This window comes from Cuculus canorus, chromosome 3 (genome assembly GCF_017976375.1).
Source record: "Cuculus canorus isolate bCucCan1 chromosome 3, bCucCan1.pri, whole genome shotgun sequence".
NCBI lineage: Eukaryota > Metazoa > Chordata > Aves > Cuculiformes > Cuculidae > Cuculus > Cuculus canorus.
Genome location: NC_071403.1, coordinates 42,491,317 through 42,503,359, shown reverse-complemented (window position 1 = coordinate 42,503,359; position 12,043 = coordinate 42,491,317). Strand labels below are relative to the sequence as shown.

At 42.5% G+C, this 12,043-nt stretch overlaps 1 protein-coding gene across 2 annotated transcripts; it reads left to right on the top strand.

Moving 5' to 3' along the window:
• The first annotated feature begins 1,734 nt into the window (after positions 1-1,734).
• Positions 1,735-12,043, top strand: LOC104058236 (pantetheine hydrolase VNN2). 2 transcript variants are annotated; one of them, XM_054061815.1, is made up of 8 exons: positions 1,735-2,573; positions 3,940-4,056; positions 4,156-4,286; positions 5,386-5,578; positions 6,168-6,459; positions 7,484-7,857; positions 8,024-8,194; positions 11,634-12,043. In XM_054061815.1, exons 1-8 carry the CDS (start codon positions 2,472-2,474, stop codon positions 11,751-11,753), a joined length of 1,500 nt encoding a protein of 499 aa, XP_053917790.1. In that variant the 5' UTR covers positions 1,735-2,471; the 3' UTR covers positions 11,754-12,043. The 2 variants fall into 2 exon arrangements, with proteins under 2 accessions (XP_053917790.1, XP_009558012.2); XM_009559717.2 differs by lacking the exon at positions 1,735-2,573 and adding an exon at positions 3,351-3,486 and having other exon boundaries at positions 3,825-4,056; positions 11,634-12,040.

The following is a 12,043-nucleotide window of genomic DNA, read 5'->3' as shown; positions in this document are numbered from 1 at the left end:
TCTCTCTCTGTTTTCTGGATTTTTATTTTTCTCACCTTAAGAAAACCTGTATTGTGGACCAGAGGATAAATTCTTATTAAAATAGCATCGCATATTTTGCAATTGCAGATTATTACGAGACCAGCAAATAAAGCAGAAAGATATGATTGCATCTTTATACACCAAAAACTCTCAATAATGCTTCGTCTTTCATACACAACTACTTACGCTAATGTATGCAAGTGTGCTCTTTTACTCCACTTACACATTGTTTTTCTTATTTGCATTGCTTTGCTTTTATTGCCTTTATGCCATTGGTGGACATCATGTGGCATCATGGGGGGCTAAGCAAGGATTTCATTCAAAGGGCTAGGCCTGAAACAAAGCCTGCCACTGCTTCTTGGTCAGAATTCGACGTGAACCGTAATTTCTTGAAGGAGCTGGAGCACAAGTCTTATGAGGAGCAGCTGAGGGAACTGGGGTTGTTTAGTCTAGAGAAAAGGAGGCTGAGGGGAGACCTTATCACTGTTTATAACTACCTGAAAGGAGGTTGTAGTGAGGTGGGTATTGATCTCTTATCCCAAGTGATAGGCGATTGGATGAGAGGAAATTGCCTTAAGTTGTGCTAGGGGAGGTTCAAATTAGACATCAGAAGAATTGTCTTCACTGAAAGGGTTATCAGACACTGGAACAGGCTCCCCAGGGAGATGATTGAGTTACTACCCCTGGAGGTATTTAAGAGATGTGTGGATGAAGTGATCGGGGACATGGTTTAGCAGTGGACAGGTACAGTTGGACTTGATGTTCTCAAAGGTCTTTTCCAACCAAGCGATTCAATGATCCAACGATTCTTCAAAATCTCTCTTGAACTTTTTCTGTTTTCAAATGTAACTAGATACTCATGTGTGATATAACACAGTCTCATGTCTAACATAATTACATGCTTATCAAAAGCCCCAGGCAATATGCTCTGACTCGTGGAAGCTCAATGTCAGTGCTGCCAGAGCCACAGTCTCTTAAAGCCTTGTTTACTGTTGGAGTCAGTTGTAGTCTCATCATAGACTGATCTCAGTCCACCTAGGGATTATCCAGTGTGATCCTCTTCCCATTGGTACAAACTCAGTGCAGACACTGTACTTGTCCTACAGGCACCTGGTGGGTAATATTGCAACTCTCTCCCAAGGAAAAGATCTGGATTTAAGGGAGGCTGTGGCACACAAGAAAGTCTTATCTTGCAAGGCAGAAGGGGTTCAGCAGGAGTATGTGTCTGGTCCAGGAGCTGAGAGGCAGCTCCTTCAAATCTGTTCTCTGCTGCTATCTATGCTGTGGCTAAGGGAATGTGTATGCAAGTAGTATATGATCCGAACCCTGAATCTAGTGAGTATCTTGAACTCAGTGTTTGGTTCAAGGCCCTTGTGGTTCGGTTTAGGTGTATTTGTGTGTTGAATATTTTCTTACATAAACTGTCATAAGCCATCATGGTACCAAATTATTTCTGCTGCAAAGACTGCATAACATTCATCATTGTGAATTGTATTATTGTGTGGAATGAGTCAAGCACACAGAAAGTAATCCTATGCAAGTCTATGCATTATCCATGTACCGACTTGCTTTGTATAAAGGCTGCCCATAACCACTGATAACACTAGATACTTCTTCCGGGGAAGTGCAGCAAAAAAGCATTTCATCACCTGACATTTGAGTCAAACCCAAAGAAGGTAAAAAGCTTGGGCAACCAGATACATGGGATTTTGGGGAAAGTGAAGCTTTACCTTTAAGATTTTTGATGGACTGATCTGTAGAAGTCAAAAAGCAGGCTGCAATAGACAAAATTTAAAAATTGTGGCTTCCGTTCATGATGCTTTCCAATAGAGAGACCTTTGGGGACCTGATACTCAGTCACTGAGCAGTGTGCTGATGCATTTGCTCAGATAAATAGCCTGCCTGGCAGCCCCCTGTGATGTAGAACAGCCCAGAAAGGCCACACAAATCTGGGCCAGTGCTATGCTGAGCTGGTGTGGCACAGGAAGTGCCCGTGTGGCAGCATTGAGCTCAGGGCTGGGCACCTGCCTCCTGCAGCCCTGCCTGCACTCTGCACCCTTGAGTTTGAACATGAAGGTGTCTCTGCTAGTCATTGCTCAGATTTCCCGAACACTGGCTTGTTTTCCAGCTGTGACCTGGGCTTGCCTTGAACTGCATTACTACAGCAATGCCATGCCTGAGTCATTAGTATATCTGGCAAGCAACAAGTTTCTTTGGCTGCAGCACAGTGGTGACTTCTCTGCCAGTGGTGTAAGGTAGAATTGCTCAGTGCTGGTGGCTCTTTTGCCTTTGATGTTGTAAGACTTTCTGGGCAAGGTGATTGCGTCTCCTGGTATCGGGCTTTCTGCCACTCTGGGGAATTCCCAGGTTTGTGCAAGATTTCCTCAATCAAAGCGCCTTGTCCTAGAGTGCCCCCAATCATCCTCTTGGGTGACTTCCAGATACCAGACATGGGGCTTTCTAAAGCTTGTGCCTCTGCTGTGCTTTTGGAGCTGCCTGCTCTGGAGACCTGTGCCCTGGACAGCTATGGTGCAGCTGTCTATGAGCACAATGTGGTCTTTTTTATGACAGTTAGTATAGAATAGAATAGACTTTTTGATTTGGAAGAGTCCTAAAATAATCACCTAGTTCATCTGCCTGACCAATTCAGTGCTGACCAAGTTAGAGTATGTTGTTAAGGGCATTGTCCAAATGCCTCTGAAACAATGACAGGCTTGGGGCATTGACCACTTCTCTACGAAGCCTGTTCCAGGGTCTGACTGGTCTTGTCAGAGGATGCTGAAATGCTGATTTCTCCTGAGGAGGCTTTGATGCTGATGGAGAAAAAAAGACTTCTGGGTGAAATTATATACTGAACAGGAGGATATTATCCGGATGAAGAATATATTCCTTGATTTCTTATGAAGCAGTAAATATGATTAGCCAGGTTATGTTCATTTTCCTCTCACAGACATACTGCAGGCTCAAACAAAGGCATTTTTTAATGAAACACAATAGTACTAATATGCTATTTTCAAAATACTATGCAAAAGTTACTTTCCAGAAGAAAAAAAATTGCTTTGTATAAGCAATTTCAAATGGCTTCTTGTACAAAAATTGTTTTTCACCCCAATAATAGTAAAAATAAAATTATGATTTTAGTTTTTTCTTCACAAAACAAGCAAATATGTTTGCTCTAGGCAGAGAGATCAGCACAATTCAAGTGTTAGTTTGTATTTCAGGATGAGCAGGGGGAGGGGGACGGGGGGGATACTGTTAAAGCACCTGCTGCAACTGTGATAGGCCATTGGGCAAAGACAAGGCACATGACCAGGCCACGTGCCCCATAAGCGTAGATGAATTACGTACACTCTGAAGCATGAGGGCTGTATTTCACACAGACAGTCTGCCTCCAGCAGTGCCTCACTTTTTAATTGATGGCAGCCACGTGCAGTAGGATTATATGGAGTTGTGTGCCCTAACCAGGTGAGTCTGGCTTGCCTCGAGATGGACTGGAAACCTGGAGAGAGATGGACAAAGAGTGTACAAGTGCTCCTTTCATGCTGCTCTCGTAGAGCAGCAAGACTTCTAACATAATCTCTTAGTCTTTTGTTCACATTTTATTTATAGCATTTCAAATTGGGAAAAAGATCGAATTCCTAGCAATGTTTCTTTGACTTCTTGCTGTAAATACATGTCCTCGTTGTTGGCAGAACTACACTGTAACTGCCCAGATTGCTCAATAGAAGATTATTTCCAAAGCAAACTTAGTAGTCATTGGTACTCCTCTTTCTATCCGGTTTATATTCTCATGTCTAATCCAGGAGCTGCAAGACACCAGCCATGCTCCCTTGCCGACACCTCCTGCACGCTGCAGTCTTTGCATTCGCAGTCCTTCAGGCCCTTGCTTCTGACACCTTCATTGCAGCCGTCTACGAGCACTCGGTCATCCTGCCAAATGCCACGGACAAGCCTGTTTCTCCTGACGATGCTTTGGTCCTGATGAACAAAAACATGGATGTCTTGGAAAGAGCCATCAAGGAAGCTGCCCAGCAGGTACTAGATGTATTGTATTGTTCATTAGCATTTTCTTCTCCTGCTGACCATCAGGTTGTCTGTTAATGGGTAAATTGTTAACGGAACGTGTTGTGTCAGGGCGCTCACATCATTGTGACTCCTGAAGATGGCATTTATGGCTGGCGTTTCACAAGAGAAGCCATCTACCCGTACCTGGAGGATATCCCCGATCCAGCAGTGAACTGGATTCCCTGCACCGACCCCACAAGGTAATTCCTTCTGCAGTGATTTATGTGGTTTCAGACTAGCCTTTTATGGAGTCATGAACTGTGCACAGTAAATGCCTGAGAACTTCTACTTTTTAAAATATACTAAAAATCCCAAGTATCATAGAAATGAGACACATCAAAAAGAACTCTTATTTAAGTGGTGATGGTCATATCCCAGGTAAAAAGCATTGACACAGTCTTACTTTTAAAAATTGCAAAATGGAGGAAAATGAGGAAATTTTTGGCAAAATCATTATTTTAAAAAAGATAAAAATTTTCACTTCAGATCAATTGTGGAAATCTTCTGTAAGCATAAGCTACTTTATTATGTCAGATGCATAGATTAGACAAGGTGATTCAGTCCTCAGTGCATGTGGATTTCTAAATCAAATGGTACAACATATTTCTCTAGATCTGAAAGAAGTGCCTTTTAGAAATTCAACTGCTTACACGGTCTGCAGTGTTACAAAGAACTACTCAGAATGGGTGTCAGCAGGGGAGACCAAGAGGACCACATTCATGTCTAAGCTAAGCTTTAGTATTCTTCTCTCCTGAGACTTACGAAGCTGGATATCAGGAGTCCTCAGCTCTGTGAACGCTATAGCCACTTTTTTCTAAAGGCTTATGTGAAGCTGCTCTAAACAGAGTGAAGAGTCTTTTAAAAAAGCTAAAATGGTGTTTTGGAATCAGGTATTAGATCTGCTTGAAAAATTACTTTGAAGCTATTTTAAGCTTATGAGTCTATAATGATTTATTCTCTCCATTGTTTTCTGTCCATAACCTTGTATGTGTGTTAGCTGTGAATTATATCCGCATAGAAAACAACATTGTTGAGGGTACAGGTAAGAAGAACATGGGGAGACCAATTTTTAAAGCAAAAAGAGACCAGCAGTTTAAAATTATGCTGCAAACAGAGGAGAAAATGAGCAGAAACTATGATTTGATCATATCCCTCTTTCTGCACCTGGGGATGTGCAATTGTGCAGTTAGTGGAACAATAATTTTGAATGCATATCTTCCACATCTGAACTTAAACTCGTAACATTTTGGAAGGTTTTTGTTGTCCTGTTTTTTTATGCTTTCACCAAAATTGCATTAGATTTGCTCCAGCACCAGTGCAAGAACGACTCAGCTGCATGGCCAGGAATAACTCCATCTATGTGGTTGCAAACATCGGGGACAAGAAGCTCTGTAACTCTAGTGATCCCGACTGCCCCAGTGACGGTCGCTATCAGTACAACACTGATGTAGTCTTTGACTCAGAGGGGAAACTGGTGGCTCGTTACCACAAGGTAAAGAAGCACTTCAGCATCACCTTGTAATTGATTATCAGTATACACTTCATCTCTCTGGTACCAGTTTCTGCTGGTTTATACAATAATTTTACATAGCTGTAGAGAAACAACCAGTCCAGGATGATCTGATGCAAGGATTCAAAAGGAGATGTTGGAAAGTGCTGGATTGATCAAGTATTATTCCCAGGAACACCTCAACTGCAGAGTGCATGCCTGATACCAGACACCTAATGGCTGCATTTATGACAGCAAATGGGAAAGAGGTAGTGACAGACTTCCGTACTCAGTAAATGTTAGCTGGTCCTTGACACAATTTTAGCCAAGCCAGATAGCGCTTTAGCAGGTGATGTCTTGACAGGGTTTAGCAGTTTATATTGACTGGATGTGGCTCCCAGGAGGCAGCTGGAGTGAGCCATCCTGTTTTTCAGGGGGAGGGGGTCAGCTGGATGGATGCAAACCTGTTGTGCTGGCCAGCTCAAGAATTTCAGCCCCCAGCTTTGCCTTAAAGCCTATCTAAGATACAAAAGTAGTTGTTCAAAATCTTGCCTTTTTTTAGCTTCTAATATGCCATTTTCTTCATTTGCAGTACAACCTATTTAGAGGAGAAACTCAGTTTAATTATCCTAAAGAGCCAGAAGCTGTCACCTTTGAGACCCCCTTTGGGAAGTTAGGCATTATCACTTGCTTTGACATCCTTTTCCATGAACCTGCCGTGGTCTTGGTGAGTGAGTTGCAGGTGGACACTGTGCTCTTCCCAACAGCTTGGATGAATGTCCTGCCGTTCCTGACTGCAGTTGAATTTCACTCTGCCTGGGCAATGGGCATGGGTGTCAATTTGCTTTCAGCAAATACTCATAACATCAATGCGACAATGACAGGTGAGTTCCATTTGGGAAAAGGAAAATTGTCTTCAAAATACTGGATCAAGAGGCAGGCAGAAATATTTTATGAAGAAGGAATTATGTGGAAAATATTTTTTTAATCAAACTAAAGAACTCCTTGATGTGATAGCAAATGTAGTAAACAGCTTCAGGGAAGAAAATGTAGACTGCTCTGGGAAAAGTAAAATTAGAAATCCATGACATTAAATTTTGATCATTTAAAAGTGAAGTATTATTTAAAAAATAGCATAAAGTTTCACTTAAATTTTCAGCCTCTTGTTTAGAAGAAGCATTTTTTTAAAAGAAATTAAATCAACAGTTAAATGGAAAAAATTATTTTATACAGAACATAGTAGCCTAAAAACAAAAGGAGGATCTTTCTTGCATATTGAATAAAACATTTTCAGGTTTCTTTCAATACTGAAAAATTATAAATATTTATGATTTGAATTTCAAATATTTATGAAATTTTGAAATATTTATTGTTTTATCTGAATAGATATTTACTGCCCTTTTTTCTCCATAAACCAAGTCAAATTTATTCCTGTAACTGCATCGATAACTCTCCCCTGAAACCAATGCTGAAGCCAAAGCCACAAAGAAGCTTTTTTGCCTGCCTTAAATAGACTGAGCAGAGTTTAGGCCACAGCCCTGGGCTTGCTTCTATGAAATATAATTACCCTCATTTTTATCTTCTTTGGCAAATATGCCACTGCTAGAGCTCTGATTTATATTTAAATTGACCTAAGTTCTTAAAAAAAGGGATGGTCATCTGCCGGTTACCACTCAAGGCTCAGACAGAAGACCCAGTAAAGCATAATATCTATGAAGTTTATGTATGTATTTACATCATAATGGCTATTTTAGCAGTTCTGTGCTTTAAAATTCTTCCAAAATTCTCCGTAACACGTTGACTGAAAATAGCATCACTCAAGAAGCCTTCCTGTGTAGCACGGGGGGCAGCTGAACCACTAGCCAAGTCATGCTCATGGTGCCAGCTGATGGTGGGTGTCCTTGGCAGGTAGCGGGCTGTTCACACCAGAGGGACCCGCCGCCTACCATTATGACAGCAAGACAGAGGAAGGACGTCTTCTGGTAGCAGAGCTGAGCTCACGTCCTCGTCTTTCCCCCACTTACCCACTCAGTGTCAACTGGAGTTTGTATGCCACAAGCATCAAGAAATTCCCAGGAGAAAAAGACACTTTCACAGGAGCTGTCCGGCGAGATATATTCACATTCATTGAACTTGGGTACAAAGCTGGAAATCACACAGTTTGCCAAGGAGAACTCTGCTGTCATCTGGTCTATCGGATGTCAGCCAAGAGCAAAGATGAGGTTTATGTCCTGGGTGCATTTGATGGGCTTCACGGTTCTGTCATAAAATACCATTGGCAGGTAAGTAGTTTTGTAGGGATGAGTGCAGGTTGCATATGCCTACATCCCAACCACCCCAAAATGCTTTTCCGCTACTGTATGGTGAGGCCTATTTTGCTATCAAATCCAGCTCTCAACTGTTGAAAATATAGCAGTATTTTGCCTTTCTGTGCCCTCCTCCCTGCAGATATGCACACTGCTCAAGTGCAAGAGCACAGACTTGAACACATGCGGACAGCCGGTGGAGGTGGCTCAGACCGAGTTTGAGATGTTCTCCCTCAGCGGCACGTTTGGCACTAACTATGTCTTCCCAGAAGTCTTGTACAGCGGGGTGCAGCTGGCCCCCGGGGAGTTTGAGGTAATGGGATGCTGGAGCTGTTTGATGCAAGGTTTTCAAGGCTGTGGTGCTGGAAACTAATATGACAACTTTCTATAGTTCTGCAGACCATAACTCAAGGGGACATTTAAACAAATTGAATTAATCCTTACTGATGATAACATATAAATGCTAAGGCTTAGAATCTCTTCAGACTTTTGTTTAGCAAATATGCCTTCCCACTTCAGATTTCAAATCACCCAGACATCTGCTGGAAGAGTAGCATGGTAAGCTGTAGGCAATCCAGGAGACTCCTGGGATGCATCGAAGGCAACTTTTTAAGCCAGGTGATAGACATGCCTACCAGGGAAGATGCCATACCTGACCTGGTGATCCCCAGTGTAAGTCATCAAGGGACATCAAGGGACATCAAGGGACATCAAGGGACATCAAGGTTGGAGGCTGCCTGGGATGTAGCAATCACACACTGGTGGCGTTTGCAGTCCTGAGGGATGTGTCAAGTGGAGACTAAAGTCAAGACCCTGAATTTCAGGAAAGCAAGTTTCCAGCTCTTCAAGTAGTTAGTTGATAGGACCCCCCTGGGAAACTGCCCTCAGGGACAAGGGACCACAGCAGAGCTGGCAGATCTTTAAAGATGCTTTCCATAGAGTGTAAGACCTCTCCATCCCCAGGTGCAAGAAGTCTGGCAAGAAAGGCAAGAGACTGGAATGGCTGAGTTGTGACCTGTGGCAAAAACTAAAGGGCAAGAAGGAAATGCACAGGCAGTGGAAGCAGGGTCAGATATCCTGGGAGGAGTGTAGGGGTGCTGCCCTGTTGTGTAGGGATGGGGTCAGGAAGACCAAGGCACAGCTGGAGCTGAACTTGGTGAGGGATGCAAAGAATAACAAGAAGGGCTTCTACAGGTATGTAGATCAGAAAAGAAAGGTCAAAGAGAGTGTGGCTGCCCTGATGAGTGACACTGTCTAGCTGGCAACAACAGACTAGGAGGAGGCTGAACTACTCAACAACTTTTTTGTCTCAGTCCTCACTAGCAACCTCTCTTCCCACACTTCTTGAGGGGATGGGCTGCAAGATGCGGACAGAGAGCAAAGTCTCTCCCGCTGTAAGAGAAGATCAGTTTATGACCACCTGAGGAACCTGGATGTATGTAAGTCCATGGAACCAGATGAGATGCATCTGAGAGTTCTGAGGGAACTCACTGATGTGGTTGCCAAACCACTTTCCAATGATATTTGAAAAGTCATGGCAGTCAGGGGAAGTCCCTGGTGACTGGAAAAAGGGTAACACCACACCCGTTTCAGAAAAGGGTAGAAAGGATGACCCAGGGAGCTATCGACCTGTCAGCCTCATCTTTGTGCTTGGAAAGATCATGGAAGAGATCCTCCTGGACACAATGCTAATGCACATGGAGGACAGGGAGTTGATTCAAGACAGCCAGCTTCACTTCACCAAGGGTAAATCCTGCCTTACCAACCTAGTAACCTTCTATGAGGGAGAAACTACATCAGTGCACAAGGGAAGACCCACGGATGTCATGTATTTGGAATTCTCTAAGGCCTTTGACATGGTCCCCCACATCTTTCTCTCTAAATTGGAGACATATGGATTTGATACATGGACTGTTTGGTGGATAAGAAATTGTTTGGATGGTCACACCCAGAGGACAGATAAATAGCTCAATGTCCAGACAGAGATCAGTGAGGAGTGGTGTCCCTCAGGGGTCTGTTCTGGGACCGGCGTTGTTTAATAACCTCATCATTTACATAGATGATGGGATTGAGTGCACTCTCAGCAAGTTTATGGATGACACCAAGATGAGTGGTGAGGATAACATCCCTGATGGATGGGATGCCATCCAGAGGGAGCTAGACAAGCTGGGGAAGTAGGCTTGTGAAAACCTCATGAGGTTCAACAAGGCAAAGTGCAAGATCCTATATCAGAATCGATACAGGCTGGCAGATGAAGAGATTGAGAGCAGGCCTGTGGAGAAGGACATAGGAGTACTAGTGGATGGGAAGCTGGACATGAGCCAGCAGTCGTATCCTGGGCTGCTTCAAAAGAAGTGTGGGCAGCAGTTCGAGGGAGGTGACTGTGCCCCTCTGCTGTGGTGAGATCACACCTGGAATACCGTGTCCAACTCTGGAGCCCTCAGCACAGGAGGGACATGGACCTGTTGGAGTGGGTCCAAAGGAGGGACACAAAAATGATCAAAGGCCTGGAGCACCTCCCCTGTGAAGAGAGGCTGAGAGAGTTAAGGCAGTTCAACTTTGAGAAGAGAAGATTCCGAGGAGACCTTAATGCGGCCCTACAATACATAACGAGGGCTCATAAGAAAGGTGGATAAAAACTTTTTAGCAGAGCCTGTAGAACAGGATGAGGGTTTTGAATGAAAAGGGGAGAAGTTTAGACTAGATACTAGGAAGAAATTTTTTTTGCTGAAGGTGGTGAAACACTGGAATGGGTTGCCCAGAGAGGTGATTGATGCCCCATCCCTGGAAACATTCAAGATCAGGTTGGATAGGGTTCTGAGCAACCTGATCTAGTTGAAGATGTCCCTACTCGCTGCAGGGGGGTTGGACTATATGACCACCACGGTCCTTTCCAACCCAAGCAATTCTATGATTCTTTAAATAGCAGCTTTCAAGGAGCTACTTCAAACAGGTTTCTGCTGATGGGCATTTTAGGAAACAAAGAAATCATATACTCTGTGAAGATGTCCAAGCAAGAAAAAATACTGAGTATCATGCATAAAACCAGAGATCCTATGCAGTTAAAAAATGTTAAAAAGGATTTTCAAGGGTTTTGTGGGGATTATTTTTTTTGTTTGAAACTTCAGCATATGTTTTTGCCAGAACATGTTGCATTCATAAACCTTATACTGTGTTTATGTAAGAGGCTAGATGAAATCTTAATTCATTTGGAGGAGGTATTTAATAGCTTACAAGAGACAATGAAGACAGTGAAAAAATGTGAAAACTTTTAAGGGAAATAATGTTGATTTTCTTAGAAGGTAGAGAATGGAAAGGAATTGCTTATTGTGTATATTTTGAATGTGACTTTTGTAAAAACATACATATCAAAGAATGTACTGGTATTCTAAAATAGGATCATGGCCTATTTTTTTAAAAAATATATATATTTTCTTAACAATTTTTTTTGTTCTTGAGGCCCTTAAAAAGTTGTCACTTTCACCTTCTTATAAGGCAGAGAAAATGGTTATTTTTATTATTTTTTCCAAAGGTGGAGCTGAAGGAAGTTTTCAAGACCTTTGGGTCCGAGAGAAATGTGTGAAGGCTATGGCAGAGCCAGAGAGAATTCTAGTTTCTTTCATTCTCCTGATTGTCTTTTAAAAGTTCTGCATCAAAATATCAGCCTCTAAGGCCTGTCCTTTCTGTGGCGTGCAATATTGTTACTTTGTTGGTGACATATTAGTATTATTATTCTTTCTCTTTTCAACTAGGTGCTGCGTGATGGACGTTTGAAAAGTAAGCACAGCACATCGAAACCACTCTTAACAGCAACACTTTTTGGAAGGCTTTATGAAAAGGACCTGCCACATCCCCTGCGAAATTCCCTGTAGTGTAACTCTTAGCTGTTACACAGTAATCACAGAGAAGAGAATTTCATACAATGATCCGAATCCTCTTAAGCCATGCCAATTTTCCTGTATCATTCCTGTTCTGTAGTTTTGCACTTCTCAGCAGCTGCAACAGTTGAGATTATTTAGAAGCAAGCAATGTGCTCACTCTGTTATATACCTGTATTAATGATATATTTTTAACAGTGCTTGAGGCAGTGCAATTATCTTTTATTATGAATTCTCTGTCATGTGATAACCTTAATTAAAAGTTAATTTTTTCCCAAAGATAC